The sequence below is a fragment of the Calypte anna genome, chromosome 1 (assembly GCF_003957555.1).
Source record: "Calypte anna isolate BGI_N300 chromosome 1, bCalAnn1_v1.p, whole genome shotgun sequence".
NCBI lineage: Eukaryota > Metazoa > Chordata > Aves > Apodiformes > Trochilidae > Calypte > Calypte anna.
Window position 1 is genome coordinate 28,186,079 of NC_044244.1, and position 16,945 is coordinate 28,203,023.

Genomic DNA, 16,945 nt, shown 5'->3' on the forward strand with positions numbered 1-16,945 from the left:
ATGAGTGTCAATTTTGATGATGCAGCCAATTTATTTATGCATTTATGTATTTATATTCATATCAATATTTTCACCATTAACTTTCAATATTAATAATACTTTGATGTGTTATAATATTTACTTAAAATATTATAGTTGATGCATTTTTATGCAATGCAGTGTTACAGCTGTTTTTTCTCTGTTGTGCCTCTTCATCTCCATCCACTTGTATCATAACTGGCAGCTATTATTCTTCAGTAATATTTCAAAATTTTATTTTTTGTTATATTCTTGATTTTTCTGAGATGCAGGAGCTGTTTGACAGCTCAGGCTGTTACAGAACAGTTGATGAAATGGCATCGTGTAATTCTTAGAAAAGGGAAAGAGTGCCACCTACTGAACTATTATGCTCTACTGAGGACTTGATTTGGCCTGAAAAAATTACTTGTTTTCCTGTGAAATAGTTTTCAACTATGTAAGGCTATATTTATGTTTGGATAATTATTTATGATATAACAACTAGCTTGAGAAGCTGAAACCTTTAAGTCACAGAGAATTGTCAAGTTCCAGTGTCGTTCTAACATCTTTCAACACTCAAATATCTCCTGATTTTTTTCATATATCGTCTGTATTTGCTAAATCTTGTAACATCAATTTGTTTCCTCTATAGTGCATGCAAAATATCATCTCATCTTCACTTCTTTGAAAAAAAAGCAACAAGAAAATCCTTCAAAAAAATGGAAACTGTACCATCCTGGGTTAAATATGTGTAGAATTGGAAGAAAGTCCTTAATTATATTGAAATTCACATCTTAAACAGTGAACAGGCAGGGTAATAGTAGAAAGGGCATATTATTCTTTCAAATTGTATCTTCTTTTGAGAAGTATGAAACATACAGTTCAGAAGCAATTCAGGAAAGACTATTTATTTCTTTTTTTTACCTCAACAGTTGCTCCAGAGGATCCCAGCAGAAAGGTAGATGGTGATACCATTATTTTCTCACATGTGCAAGAAAGGTCAAGTGCTGTCTATCAGTGCAATGCTTCTAATGAATATGGATACTTGCTAGCAAATGCATTTGTGAATGTCCTGGGTAAGAAACAGACTTTGTATTTTTTGGTTTTCTTGCATATTCCATTGTCTCTGGCTACTTCACAGGCTGCATACTGAAGCCTTGCTTGAGCTCTTCAGGGGGAATGGATGTGTTCCCTAAGCCCTTGCTGTTTTGGTAGGATATTCCTGAATTTCCCTTTTACTATTCCTAAGATGGATAATTGTGAAATCTGGGGAAAGTTTGGAAGAAACTTTATCACTTTTTGTTTGGTTGGTTTTGTTTGTTTTTGTTTTTGTTGTTTTGTTTTTTTTTTAATAATCAAGCAAACAAAAAAATAACAAATAAGGCAGGAATTAGTATTCCTTAGTAGATTTCAGTACACTTTCATTGACTGTGGGTATTTTGGGTCAGTTCAATAGATGATCTCTTCATTACTATTGCAAGGGGACATGATTATGCATTTTTTCTTGAAGGCCTTGCAAGAATCTCCTTCTAATTCCAAGACTCTGTAGTTCTTCTTGCTGAATTTAACAAAGCTATGAACAAAATCCTAGGCAGAATGACCTTTAGAGACTCCTCTGTAGGAAGTGGCAGATGTTTTGATTAAGAAGCACTGTCCTTTAAATGGAATAACTCCCTTTGGTTCCATTGTTCCTTTAAAAAATGTAGATGTTTAACAAAAAATACATCTTAGCTTCTTTCTGCCTGCAGATTTGTTCTGAATTATGTAGTTCAGGCTGTTCCCAGGAGTTGCTCTGCTTGAAGGATGTTACATGTTTCAAATGTAACCATTGTCTTTGGCACCCATCCTTATGGCTTGTCAACGGGAAAGAAGCTTTTGTTTTACACTAAATAATTTTTCTACATTAATGTTTTCTGAGGCTACTGGCAGTAGAGTGTATTTGGACCTAGACTAAGACCAGAAATCCCTTCAGAGAAGGATGTTAACATATAATTCTTCAGGCTATTCTTAATGTCTTAGTATTTTGTATTTGCATCTTTGTATCTATAAGCAGATACCTTTTGTCTTTTCAGCTGAGCCCCCCAGAATTCTAACTCCTGCTAATAAACTGTATCAAGTCATCGCAGATAGTCCTGCATTGCTAGACTGTGCTTATTTTGGGTCACCTAAGCCTGAAATTGAATGGTAAGCTATAATTGTTGTGCTTAAGTAAAAAGAGACAGCTGTACCTATGGAAACAAGTATTGCAAGTTTTAGATCCCTTTTTACTATCTTTACAATTTAAAATAGTGTATTCTTAAGTGTATGCTGATTACAATACACTAATTCAGTATTACATATACTTAATGTGACAGCAGCTATCTCCTTAAAGTTAGCTTAAATTTCATTATTTCATTCTGTCTGTATATTCTAGTGGGACAGTCCAAACTTTACATTTTCTGATGATAAAATACAACAGAATTTAAGTATGATTTTGATAATGATATTCCTTTTTTATATAAAGGTTTAAGGGAGTGAAAGGCAGCATCTTGCGTGGCAATGAATATGTTTTCCATGAGAATGGAACCTTGGAAATTCCAGTGGCTCAGAAGGATAGTACTGGTACATACACATGTGTAGCAAGGAATGAATTAGGAAAGACACAAAATGAGGTGCAATTGGAAGTTAAAGGTAAGAAATTAATCACTCTTTGATCAGAGGTTAGCATGACAATTCAGACTTTCTAAATACCTAATAGTTGTTTTACATTTCAGATCCAACAATGATAATCAAACAGCCAGAATACAAAGTGATTCAGAGATATGGCCAAGTTTCATTTGAGTGTATAATAAAACATGATTCTACCTTATCACCAACAGTTATATGGTTGAAGGACAATGATGAATTGCCAGATGATGAAAGGTATAGACCAGATAATTTTCCTTTATTTTTAATTTTCTGGTTTCTTTTGACTGCTCCTTTTCTGATCTTTGAACAGGAACATATTAGCCTACTTACAGCTGCCAGAGAAGACTGATAAATATAATGACTATTTATAGTGAAAATATAGAATTCAAAATCAAAGAATATATTAAAAATCTGAATTTTGCACATTATGTGCATCAGTTGTAAGGAAAAGATAATTGGCATAGAAGCCAAAGGGATAAGGAAGGCTATTTTGCTCTAGATCACAGATAATTAAAAGTAATTTTAGCATATTTGGAATGAAAAGGACTTTAGGACAAAGAGTTACTGTTAGATGGTCAAGAACACTGTAGAAAAGGCTGACAGAGTCCCATAGCCTACATTGCTGTCTCAGTATTTGCTGAAATACACAAGTATATGGGAATTGATCCTGTTTTACTCAAGTTTCTTGTAATAGGACCAGTTACTGGCTGTGACTGGTCAGTATTCAATCACTGAATCTATTGTATTTACAGGTTTCTAGTTGGTAAAGACAACTTGACAATTATGAATGTAACTGATAAAGATGATGGAACGTACACTTGCATAGTTAATACCACTCTGGACAGTGTTTCAGCAAGTGCTGTGCTGACTGTTGTTGGTAAGAATACTCTCAAACTCTATGATATCAGATCTGTGTTTAATTACTGTGAAGTATAAAAACAGCATTAGATTTCAAATGAAAAGCACAAACATAGGCTTGGTTTGTAGGGCAGGACAAAGGAAATGTCACTTGTTTGTAAATGTTTCAGTTTATTAAAATAATAGAATCTTAGCCTAAAGTTTGCCTTTCAATCAGCTACTTATTAAAAGGTTCAGTAGATACAGGACATATTCAGCTTCATGCTGTGTAGTTTTATAGTTGGATCACATATTGCAGAGTATTTGAACATCAGAATCTGTTTGGCAAATTACTCCTCAAAAAGACCAAGCATGCTTGATCGTATGACTTTACAAGGCTTTTCTTTTTTAATTAGTTCTCTCTGTTGAGTTTCTGTGGTTGCAGATTGTTGCAAAATATGTCACTTTGCCCCAGTTTTTAAAAAAGTTTTAATTATATATTCCAAATTATTCTCACTGGAGTTCAAGCTGAGATTCAAAGTCAAGTATGCTTCTGTTTTAATATTGTGTTGTGGTCTTATATCTGTCTGGGAATAGCATGCTCCAAACCTCTTGTACTTCTTTAAAAGTTTTAATAAGATTGCTTACTTAATTTATTTTCTCAATCTTACCAAAAATGGGCAAAATGCCCTTGCTTTATCTCTAATAATTACAGTCTTTAGCTACTTAGAGTGTTCTTTCTCTATGGCTACTAACTGATTAAATCCTTTATATTAATGTTCTTTTCAGCTGCTCCCCCAACTCCAGCTATCATTTACGGTAAACTAATATGAACTTCTCTTTCTACATCATCTGCCAGATATATTTCTCATTTCCCTATTACAAAGTGCAACATCTTTTCTTTTTTCCCTTTTTCTTGTGATTTTGTGTGTGTATGTGTGTGTTTTCATCCTATTTTACCAACTGCTTCATTAATGGAATACTGAACTTAGGAGTTTTACAATGGGGGCTGATTTTTATTTTAGGATATAAATAATTTTCAGAGATAAAGTATTTTTATTTACAGTTGTTTACAGTGTGATAATGGTTTTCTTATAGAGGACACTGTAATGCAAATTAACTTTATAATAAATGAAAGATCTAAGAGGTAAAACCACTGTTCATTGAAAGCTAATTCACTATGGAAGCACTTGCACCAAGCAAGTTATTGCTTTAGATGATAGCTTTTAGGCCCCATGTGCTTTATTTCATAGTTTGAGTTCAGTTTCTGTCACTCATAAAATGGATAGGTCTGTATTGAACATCTTGGTTTATGATTGGTAAAGCTGCAAGGGATTTTAAAATTAAATAAGAAATTCACAAAAACCTCCTTCTGTCAGGTGCAGTCTTGACAGCATGCAGCCTTTAATTTGGTAACTTTTTTTTCTGAATTTGTATTTAAAAATGCAGTATAATTTGCTTAAAAATACCCTTAAGTCTGAGTGACTTAAGTACTTTTGTGTAAAATCTATCACATTCAATGAAAATGCTTATGTATTCTGAAATCAACCTACTCATTATTCTTGATTTTTGTGTAACAAATCACATAATGAATTATTTTCCTCAATTTGGAATGGGTAATTACATCTTTATGCATTATGAGGATGTATGTAGCAGCTTGCTTGGTATTTCAGGATTTTTTTTTAATGTAGCACAAAATAAATGACTTAGTAACTTGCAATTAGTTTTTATTTGAACTACAGTTGTTTTGAATTCACATGCAAAACATTTATAGTGATTCTAGAAAAGCTTCTTTGATCTGAATGCTGCTTTATTTTTCTGTTTTATTAAAATTTCTAGTTACAATAGATAACCCTACATAATTATTCAAAGATAAACTAAACATGAGTTTCATAATTCTTTAGCAATTTTATACTACATTGCAATCAGATGTAGATAAAGTTTAATAGACTCTTGTTAATGTTCAGAAGCTTCCAGGTACATCACTTCTCCATTTTATCTCCTTTGTGTCAATTGCATGCTAATGGTCATTAAATCATTCTTATGTAAGTGAGTATTTGGGCCCTCCTGTATTTGTGGAATTCTTATGACTGGAATGTAAGGATTTTTTCAAAGCTAAAACTACATATTCTGGTGGGTTATTTGCTTTGTGTTCACTTGATTTACAGCTCGGCCAAATCCCCCCTTTGACTTGGAACTAACAGGTCAGCTGGAAAGAAGCATTGAACTCTCATGGATACCAGGAGATGAGAATAACAGCCCCATTACAAGTATGTCACAGAATTGTGTTAACACTTCTCAGGTCCCAAAGACCTCTGAGATAAATGCTGTGTGTTGTGGGGGAGGATGGTAAATGAATACACTACGTTTTCCATTTATTTACAGAACAAAAATTCACTCAATATCCTCTACTGACAACCAAGCAGAAAGACTTGTTTACTGCCCTAAAAGCTGGGCTTTTGATTCAAAAACTTGTGCTAGTTAGCACAGAAGTTGATAAGGATGTGAGTGTTGGATGACAAGACCATCTTATGAATATGTAGAGAGTGGATTTGTTCATTAGTTGAGTAAAAAGTTACACATAGTTCTGAAGGAGAGCACTGCTAACATGTTGCATTAAATCTTTTGCAATTCCCATGAAGTTGAGATGACATCATCACCAGTTTCTTTAGGGATTATCCATCTCAACTGATACAGAAGATTATTCTTCATGAAAACATAAGGAAGATGCTTTTTTCTAGTCTAGCAGAATAAAGCATATCCATAAGACAGAGAAAATAAACATCTATAAACTTTTCAGACAGGAAATTTATCTTAAGTGCTGTTATTCTTCCCAGAAAACCATGAAAGATTCTCCTGCTTAAAGAGAGGATGGAGGGGGAAATTAGGAGGAAGAAGGATATTGCTGTGTATTTTTTAAAAATCAGTGAAATCAGAAAGGAGAATTTGTTAGGACAACTTTTTTGTTATGTGCAATTTAATATAATTATATAGTGATTTATGCAGTGTATTTTTAGTTAATAACTGCCCCAAGTTACCAAGACCTGTGTCCATGTTATCATTAGAATGAACAAGTTAGGCTGACTCACTGAGTGTTGCTCTCCAGGGCAAGATGCTGGTCAGTATGAACCCTGATCATAAGCCATAGGGATCATGCATCTGGAAAGGAAGTTCTGTAGAAAAAGATTTTTAGAAAACATCAAAGATTTGGATTGCATTTCAATTAAACACCAAGGGAGTTTGCTGAAATTTCACATTCTCAGATTTGTGTAATGTATTTCAGCTAGTAATATACTTTTCAAAGTAGAATATAAAGCAGTTTAATATAAACAGTTGAATAATATTTAAGTTATCATCTATTGCTATGCTCTTGTATCAGTATTTTCATTTTTTTCCAGACCAGAAGACACATATCTTGTGTTTCTGTAGGAATGAGATCACACTGTTTCAAAAGAGATGATACCAGGTGGTGTTGGTACATGTCAGAGTTTCTCTAGAAGTGAGCTATTGCATGCTCTCTGCTGTTAGAAATTGAAGTATTCTGACTAAATAATGCTGGTTTTAATTATGAGGCAGTTTCTGTTACTGCATGGTCTTCTGACAGCCTGCAAAATAAGACATTTGCTTCATAAGCAAGCTAATTATTGCTGCTGCTGTCACTTGGAAGTACAGCTCAAGATTCAAAAGATAGCACTCCATCATGAGTGTTCCATTTATACAAGTAGCACAACTGACATGCAAGAATCTCTTTGAAACCACTGATAGGTTTGTTTGTTTTTTCACTGAAGACTCCTACAATTTTTTCTACTAGAGTTGCAAGCAGAACACTAGATATGAGGGAACTGAAAACAGTTCTGAAAATTTGTTTGGTGCTCTTTGGGGTTTTTTTCCAGCATGGAATATTTTGACTTTTTCAACAAAGACACTGGTCCAGCAAAGACCCATCCCAAGACCTCTGTGTCTGAGCACACAATACCAGCTATATCTCAGGCCCTAATCTGGGGACAGTTCTCCCTCTTAATGCTCAGGTCAGGATGAAATCTGCAGACCTTAAGTTCAGAAGGCTGTGATTAGTACTACTTATCTATTTTACTTCTTAAACATCTTGGATCCTCAAATTGTGCATTATTTCTATGTAGTACTGTAAGTATTCTTTTAAAAGCAATTCCTAGATGACCCTCAGATTTTTTTTTTAGTAGTGAAACTAAATATTCTGGTTTCTTGTCCCCACCCCTACATGAAAGGGAAATAAAATAGCTGCACAACACACAAACTTCTGATGTTCATGTAGGCATTGTATATCTAAACTTAAAGTTCCATGGAATATATTCAGGCTGCACACTCTTCTCCCATTTATTTACTGTATCCTAACAATTCTTCTGAAGTGTTTCAAAATTAGTATCTCATACCTAAGAGCAGGAATCATTTTTTGGCTGTTTCACAGATTTAAAAAATGTCTTTTTGGCTTTGTTAATGAATATGATTTTCTTTCTGGAGTTGTACAAAATGTATTTATCCCTGAGGTTATATTTACCTTTGAGGTCTTAACAATCATCCTACTGTTCACAGAGAACTCTCAAAAATTTAGCTTCTGAACATGCATTCCTTGACTTAATTTGAAGATACTGAAAAGTACTCTCAAAAACCTTCCTCAAGTGTTGGTTCTTGACTTTAAATAATTCTTCACTGGTTTTATTGGGTGAAATGGTAAACTCAGAGGGTTTTAATGTTGTACAGATGCTAAGTACCGTCAGCTTGATACAACTAAGACCATCAGCCAAATAAGACATTTACATGAAAATTCCAGTCTTGTCCCACTTTCTTGCTGTGATTGTTCAAGGGTTCCTGTTACATTAAAATCCAGTGCCTGAGAGAGGCTCTTGTAACTAAGTGTTACCTGCCAGGTAGCTGCCTTAGTCAGAATGCCAAACAATGAAAGTAACAGTGCTTTTCTGCTATTTCTAGGCATTACTCTTGAGATCCACAGATTTTTCGAGTTTATCACAGAATCACAGAAGGTTTTAGGTTGGAAGAGACCTCCAAAATCATCCAGTCCAACCTCTGACCAACACCACAGTCAACTACTAAATCATGTCCCTAAGGACCAGGTCCAAATGCCTTTTAAATACCTCAGGGATGGTGACTCAACCACTGTTTCCTAACATCCAGCCTAAACCTCCCCTGGTGCAGCTTCCATAGATTCCCCCTGGTCCTGTCACAGTTTACCAAGGAGCAGAGGCTGTTTCCCTCCTCACTCCAAACTCCCTTACTTACATTTCAATTCCCATTACTTTTAAAAGCATTAATTGGCTCATTCAGAAAAGCTTACAGTGATCTAGGAAGGTGTCGCAAGTTTTGACATAAAGTTGGATCCAATTTCTGTTTACAGGCTTTGTGATTGAATATGAGGATGGGCTGCATGAACCAGGGGTATGGCATTACCAGACGGAAGTCCCTGGAACTCAGACAACAGTACAGTTGAAGTTGTCTCCATACGTCAACTACTCATTCCGTGTGATAGCTGTCAATGAGATTGGCAGGAGTCAGCCTAGTGAACCATCTGAGCAGTACCTGACAAAATCTGCAAGTAAATAACTATTCCCACTCACTAGAGATTGATTTGTACTATAAACAGCACTGAATTTTCTTGGAATGCAAATTGAAGTCATTCGTGTTCACATATAAATGGTTTATTTTTAGGCCCTGATGAAAATCCTTCTAATGTACAAGGGATAGGCTCAGAACCTGACAATTTGGTAATAACATGGGAGGTAAGTTTCTTTTTTCGAGTTTTCTGTTTTTTGATAACAGATCAGTGAGTAACATTCTTTTAGGGAATAATAATAATAATAATAATAATCTGACTGTGAACATTCTATGAGAATACCAAATGCATTACTTGCTTAAAACATTCTCAAAAAAATCCAGACATTTTCCCATCTCTTTTGTCAGGGAAAAACTTCATGCATTATGAAGAGTACTGACATTTAAGGTGTTGCTATATTCCTGGAGTAGTTCCTCAAGAAAAGCCATTAATTTGGTAATACAGGATATTTTGCTGCCAATTTAGGAGAACTTAAATTATGTTTTATTTCAAATAGAGCCTTATTTTTAGAATTAATTCTAATGTGCATGCTAATTCTACTCTCAACTTTTCTGAAAACCTAAATTGCTGTTTACTTTTCCACTAAACACCTTTTCCACAAACATTGTCTCTATGATGCCCTTATCATTGTGACAGGAACCCAAGGCGGGATATCTAAAAAGTTTCCCATCCCAGGTGAGAAACATTGTCTAGGGAACACTGCTTATAGGGTGTTGCTATAAGTCTGGGTTTCCCTCTTCCACTTCTTAAGAAATATTTGAAAACAGTACATATATATGGAAATCACAATGTACAGTTGCATGAAAAGGAGTTGAACTGCTCTCCTGTAGAAGGCAAATTACATAGACTGGAAATTTCAGCAGTCCTTCTTTGTCACAGAACACAGTGGAAAAATTTGAGTTAAATTCTTAAGAGGAATCTGTGTAGTTCCTTTGTGCCTTTGTTTTTTTTGTTTTGGGGTTTTTTTTTCAGAATATTTTGAAAAACATTTCATTTACTGTTACTTTCATTCATTTACTGTTCTCATTTCAGTCCTTAAAAGGTTTTCAGTCTAATGGACCAGGGCTACAGTACAAAGTCAGCTGGCGTCAGAAAGATGTTGATGATGAATGGACCTCTGTTATAGTTGCAAATGTATCTAAATATATTGTGTCTGGCACACCAACTTTTGTTCCCTATGAAATAAAAGTGCAAGCTTTAAATGACCTGGGGTATGCACCAGAACCATCAGTGGTGATTGGACATTCAGGGGAAGACTGTAAGTTTGGAAGTGTCACTTATTTGTCCTAATTAAAAACAATGAAATATGTAACCTAAATGTGTATTTTAAACATTTTAACCTACTCCTTGAATGCAGTGTTTGTCTCACTGTAACCAGGTACTTGTTGCATCCTCTCCACACAGTGCCAATGGTTGCTCCAGGCAATGTGCAGGTTTTTGTTATTAACAGCACCTTAGCAAAGGTGCATTGGGACCCAGTTCCACTAAAAACTGTCCGAGGACACCTTCAAGGGTACAAAGTAAGTACTGTCAAAAGCTTTCTGTTCCTTGTTTATTAATATAGATCACTTTCTAAATGAGACTGTATCCAGACTGAAGTAGCTGACATGTTAAGAGGACCTATGCGTTTCAGTGAGCTCACAAGTTTTTCTGACAGGAGCACCAGCACTGACACAGTTAATTTGGAGTTCAGTCAAGTTCCAGTTTTACATGGTCCTTGAAAAAAAATGGGATGTGTTTGACATTCAGTTTGAATATGTGAAGATTTAAAAAATTATAATAGTTTCACAGACTGTGTTCCAATGGATGTTATCAGTGAATCCTGCTTCTCAGACAGGCTTGCTACATCATAACCATCACATACATAGAGCAAAGCTCTTCCAAACCAGAAATTGTGTCAAACTGGCTTTAAGCATGAGCATAACTGGCAGGTGGTAATCTTCACCCACTTTTGTAGACATGACTGTTCCTAGACAAGGGCTATTTCTGGAGCAGTAAAGCTCTATGATATGTTTCACCTGAGTTTATTAAAATTGCAGTTATTCCTACCTTAATTCATGGATACTCATGGAAAAGCTTAGAGTTAGTAAAATCAGAACACCTAAACACTCACTGTAGGTTTTCTTTTGTCTCCAGGTTTACTACTGGAAAGTGCAGAGTCTATCCAGAAGGAGTAGGCGGCATGTAGAAAAAAAGATCTTGACTTTCAGGGGAAACAAGACTTTGGGAATGTTGCCAGGGCTGGAGCCCTATAGTTCTTACAAGCTGAATGTCAGAGTTGTTAATGGTAAAGGAGAAGGACCAGCAAGCCCAGACAAATTATTTAGAACCCCTGAAGGAGGTATGAAATGAGAAAGTTTGAGAATAAACTAAATGTGGTATATTCAGAAATAGAACACTAAGGGTGCAATTGTTAAATTTTCATCTTGGACATCATAAAATTATCTGTCTTAATACAGTTAATAGTCTTAAGAATTAATAATCCTTGAGTTGTTTTGAATTAATCTACTTTGTATTTATTGTATATTTTTCTTTAAAGTTCCCGGCTCACCATCCTTTTTGAAGATTACTAACCCAACTTTGGACTCTCTGACTCTGGAGTGGGGTTCACCTACCCATCCAAATGGTGTTTTGACATCATATATACTGAAGTTTCAGCCGAGTAAGTTAGTAATGAATATATAACTTTAACTGGGACATTGTGTCTACCAAATAGCAATCTATTAAAAAAAGATATTTCAGATTTATGAAGTACATAAGAATGATTGCATTGTAGATGTCAAGTTTGGAAAAGATTAATTTATTTTGACAATTAAATTACTCTATTTTGTAAGCTTCACTAGCTCATGTACAACATTAGCATTTTTCCATTACTTCTATTTCTTCAAACTGTCTTTCACTAAAAAAATGGGGACTGAAGTACTACATATAACTGACAGCCAAGTTATTAGCAAGATATTACCACTTACCCTATATTCTAACTGCAGATAAAATATCATTGGAAGTAAGTAGATCAAAATTCTTCCAATGATATTGCTCTCTGCTTCTTCAGTTTTCATGGTATTTTATTTTTAAAATGAAAAAAAATTGTAAGGGTGCTGTTTGCTCATTTCAGAGCTCTAAGTCCCTCGCTTAGGACCCCCATGCCACTGCTTACTTGCCAGAAATTTGTCAGCAGTGTCACTGGAAATAAAGAGATTTTCATGCATTTGTTGTTTTCCACTTACCAACTTCCACTGTTCCTCAGCATTAGATAAAAGTGACTTCAGGTTTTTTTTTTTCATAAGAATATTGAATTTATTATGAGGTAACCAGTTTTGAATTTCAGAATTTTTAATGGTCCATGTTTAAAATATGTGCAAGTTCAGATGATTTGATGTGGACTCAGTTGCCTTGGATTCACATACTTAGAGGAATGAAACTTGAACTTAAAAACTTGTAGGTGTTTCTGTAGTGGAACAAAGCAATCAGACACCTCTGATTACCGAGAAGTGGGTGTGAGCCGGTATCAAATCCACCTGTGCCCAATCAGGGCAGGCCCCCTATTGAGCATGTGCAAGACCAGGGGGGCAATAAAAGGTGAAACTCACAGCCACAAACTAGCTCAGTCTTAGAGCACTGTATTACCTTTATTGCGCCACCAGCGCTCATCGCCTCCACGGTGAGGCTCTCTGTGGAGTCTTGAACCCAGGGCTTTCGGCATTGCAGTACTGGGTCTAAACCAGCTGCGCCACGAGAGCCTCACCTTGGAGGCAATGAGCGCTAGTGGTCCAATGAAGGTAATACAGTGCTTGGGAGTGAGCTAGTCTGCGGCTGTGAGCTTCACCTTTTATTGGCCCCCTGGTCTTGCACATGCTCAATGGGGGGCCTGCCCTAATTGGGCACAGGTGGATTTGATACCGGCTCACACCCACTTCTCGGTAATCAGAGGCGTCTGATTGCTTTGTTCCACTACATGTTTCCTATCTCCCTGTTTAATTTTACCCCCTGACCTAGATCTCTTTTTTATGCAGAGGTGACTTTCTTTTGAAACTGTAGATTACAATTCATATAACACGAAATGAACAGTGCAGAGGACAAAAAAGACAAACAAATGCAAATAAAGAGGCCTGTTTTAACACAAAGATAACGTATGTTATTTTCCTATCTTCTTCTTCTTCCTTGTAACAGTTAACAACACCCATGAATTAGGTCCCTTGGTAGAGATAAGAATTCCTGCCAACGAGAGCAGCTTGATACTAAAAAATTTAAATTACAGCACACGGTACAAGTTTTACTTTAATGCACAAACTTCAGTTGGATCAGGAAATCAGATAACTGAGGAAGCAGTAACGATTATGGATGAAGGTAAGATGGGTATGTATAAAGAAAACCTGTTGAGTTTACAAAACTCTACAAACTTTATTAAAAATATTGACTACCCCTTCCTTCCATAAAGGAAATAGTGCCTAGTAGGTTTTTCTCTAGAGCTTTTTTAACTGTATTATACACAAAAAAGGATTTAAAATAGTTTTTAAGAAAGGATGTGCAAAGTTTTTCTACTATAGGGGAAGCTCCAAAAGGTTTCTGAAGCCTCTCTGATATAAATTTACAAAATACAAGACCCTCACTTTTTTGAGCTTCAAAGTTTCATGTAACTTTATATTTTAAGTGGTCTTTCTCCACCTATTCTGCTTTGCTGACATTCTGTGGGAGGAATACTGAAATTATGAACCTATATGGCTAGAGTAAAATTTCTCTTTTCAAGTATGTAAGAGATTCTGTGAGGTCTAAACTTTTTTTCACAGAGATGGCAATAACTAACTTTAAAAAAGCTGAAGAAATTAATTGGTCATCTATGGCCTCAAGTAACTGGTGACATTGTATAAAATTTGAATGTTCTTTAAATATATTGCACAATCCCGTAATTTTTGCATTCAGATTTCTTTACATTGTGATATTTTCATTTATAGACCATTATAGATCTCCAAATGTATATAGATCTATAGATATTTACATTCCACACCTCTGATTTTTTCAGTTATTTTGTTGAAGATGTTATTTATTTAAATATGAAAGTTTAAAAAAATAACAGTAATTTAAAGCAAAGGGGAGAGTTGAGATTTTGCACGTTAACATTAAAAGTTAACTTTGATAATATCTTTTAATGTATTTTTATGCTCAGTCACATTATAGTTTATTGGAATTGCCCTACATTAGTCAATATGCAGTGCAGTTTCTCTAGTAGTGTCTTAAGGATGCATCTGAATTAAATTTTTTTGAAATAATAAATCCTAACAAGCATGACCATTAAAATTTTGTAAAAGCATGTATGTTAATTTTTGTCTTGTAATAGTCTGTCAATGTTCAGCATAAGTGAATTGTTTCTAATGTATTTGAATTAATACATTTTATCTAGTCTGCATGCTTTCATGGTTTATAATGAAATTATATATGTATGTTCCCTTTGGTGTTGTATCTAATTATATAGTGTTCCTATTCTTGTTTTCCTCCATCAAAGCTGGTATTCTCCGTCCTGCTGTAGGTGCAGGCAAAGGTAAAAATGAAACTGCATGATTTCTTAATGTGTGGATTTGCAGTGTTGCAAAAGGGGAAATTGCAGTGGTAAGGACAGAAAATCTCAGACTACACATTGCTATACAAAGTATTGATCAGTGCTGGAAGGAAACATTTCTGGGTTTTAATGTCTGGGTTTTTTTTTTTTATTATTATTTTAAAAAAGGAGTCCAGAATGCTTATTAATACCTTTCATCTGTTTATTTTGCCACAGAGTTCCAGGGGAATTCATTAGCTTTGCTTCAGCAAAGTCTAATTATTTCTGAACATTTAACAGATGTATGTTACTGCCATAAATATTCAGGATCCAGGTGCACTAGCACTGATTAGTTGGAGTAGAAAAAACCAGCACTTTTGCAAAGGAGATTTTTTTTTTTTACTGCCTGTGCCATGTGCATTTTTTGTTTTAAAAAAATAGATGCATTCTTATTCCCACTGCTGATTAATGCTACCCATTTGATCACATCTATTTCATTTGCAAGCCAACTGTGCGTAGGAGACAGATGACTGACAATACCCTGTGTATACTTCTCAGTTCAAGTATCAGATGGAATATACAGGCAAATGGTTTCCTCATGGCTTAGGTTCACAGATCTTGCGAGTCAGTACTTGAGGATATTTCAGTGAGTGGAACCCATTGTAATCCTTATTCCTGAATTCAGTGATGTTTACTTCTTTGTGATGCAGTTCTTCTGTCAAATAAGGTATTCTTCACATTTTGGCAAACAGATTTTTTCATATTCCTGTCAGAGGCAAAGACAGAACTGAGGATTGTTGCACAGCTATGAGTCCAAAAGGTGCCTCTTTGTATGTGTCATTTTGTCACAGAGCTGTCATTAACACTAATGAAGAACTGTGGTTCAGATTTTAGGCTGCAAACATCCCAACTAATAATCTGTATATGCAGTGCCCAATGTTTTTTACAAACTAGACAGCATAAATTGTTTTAGATTTTTTTTTTGCCCCCATTTGGTGATAGGGTGTTTTGAATTATGATAGCCATGAAAAAGAACTCCATTCACTCTATCTGGTATAAATAAAAAAAAAAAAAAAAGAGGGAGAGAGAAAAACATACATAGGCATGTATTTGTGCATATGTAATATATATATAAAAGTGTACTCTAATGTCAGATGCATTTCTGGTAAGTGTATGGAATTGTGGATTTTAGTGACCAGACATTCTTACTGGTTTTTAGTTTACTAGCTGAGAAGTCATCACAGATTGGAACAATCAAACTAGCTTGGCCATTAACAGCAGAAATGTAAATTAAGTTCTCCTTATTTATAGCTGACTGAAAACTCATGCAAGGAAAAATGGATTCTCTGTGTGATCCTGAGATCTAATTATAACTGTATCACAGTCTGTGGCTAGCAGAAAGCGTTGTCTTTGTAAGATCAGCTGGAGCAGCTCACATTTCAGAGCTGTCATCTCAGATTCTCTGAAAACTAAGCAGATGTCTTGGTTCCATGCTGTTTATGGTTTCAAAGTTTTCACATATTCCTGTAGGATCTAGCTCTTACAATGGCAAAGAAAACTTTGGAACTGTGAACAGGCTGGAACTAAAGCCATGACATCTGTTAGGACATCTGAGTTGCTGCAGGTCTGAGATGAATGTTCTCAGTGGTTACTTACATTAACATGATTAACTGTTTTGCTACTGATCAGGGACTATGAGGAAGGAAAAGGAGGATCATATTATCAAGATCAAGTGCCAAAATTATTTGGGCTCATAAGGGGGTGGATTTGGAAGGTAGAAATACTCAGCCCACTCAAGAAGAAGCTGTACCCAGCAGTGAATTTTCACTCCTCCATTAAGTGCAAGAGAGCCTGTATGTGTATGCAGTTCTCTACTAATGTGAACCCAGAGCTAAACCAAAAAGAAGCTGAAATTCAGATATTCTCAACTTTTTTTGTGATCTGTAAAAATATCTCAGTTTTTCATTTAGAAGGGCAGAACATATGAGAAAAATGGAGTTATTCTTTCTCCTTTAATTTGAGCACATTCGAAAAGAAAGAACAGGTCTCAGATAATAGCCAGCCTGAAATTTCTGTACTTGGTGTTTTTTCCTGGCTGGCTGGCCCTGAAGACCTGCAGCTTGGCCAGTCAGAAACATTAGTCATAAACTGCCAGAGGAATTAAAATCATCTAAACCTGGGCAAGCAGTGAAGCTTGGGACATATTTCAATTCTCAGAGTAAAATTATATACTAAAAGGCAGAGGGAAATACTCCTACAGTAAATCTAAGGATCTTAGAATGTCTCAAGATTTTTATTGCAGTTCT

The 16,945-nt window shown here is 35.3% G+C and overlaps 1 protein-coding gene across 27 annotated transcripts in view; it reads left to right on the top strand.

Moving 5' to 3' along the window:
* Positions 1-16,945, top strand: part of NRCAM (neuronal cell adhesion molecule) — a 65,230-nt gene that overhangs the window by 23,298 nt on the left and 24,987 nt on the right. For 7 of the 27 annotated variants that reach the window (XM_008492807.2, XM_030469617.1, XM_030469605.1 and 4 more), the window contains 14 exons: positions 930-1,073; positions 2,070-2,181; positions 2,501-2,667; positions 2,751-2,898; positions 3,417-3,541; positions 4,291-4,320; positions 5,670-5,771; positions 8,891-9,088; positions 9,202-9,272; positions 10,139-10,364; positions 10,511-10,626; positions 11,243-11,447; positions 11,646-11,768; positions 13,277-13,453. In XM_008492807.2, the coding sequence (XP_008491029.1) occupies positions 930-1,073; positions 2,070-2,181; positions 2,501-2,667; positions 2,751-2,898; positions 3,417-3,541; positions 4,291-4,320; positions 5,670-5,771; positions 8,891-9,088; positions 9,202-9,272; positions 10,139-10,364; positions 10,511-10,626; positions 11,243-11,447; positions 11,646-11,768; positions 13,277-13,453 (1,944 nt within the window). Of the gene's footprint in view, positions 1-929; positions 1,074-2,069; positions 2,182-2,500; positions 2,668-2,750; positions 2,899-3,416; positions 3,542-4,290; positions 4,321-5,669; positions 5,772-8,890; positions 9,089-9,201; positions 9,273-10,138; positions 10,365-10,510; positions 10,627-11,242; positions 11,448-11,645; positions 11,769-13,276; positions 13,463-14,606; positions 14,643-16,945 lie in introns of all 27 variants that reach the window. The other 20 variants (XM_030469602.1, XM_030469603.1, XM_030469613.1 and 17 more) reach the window with 7 other exon arrangements.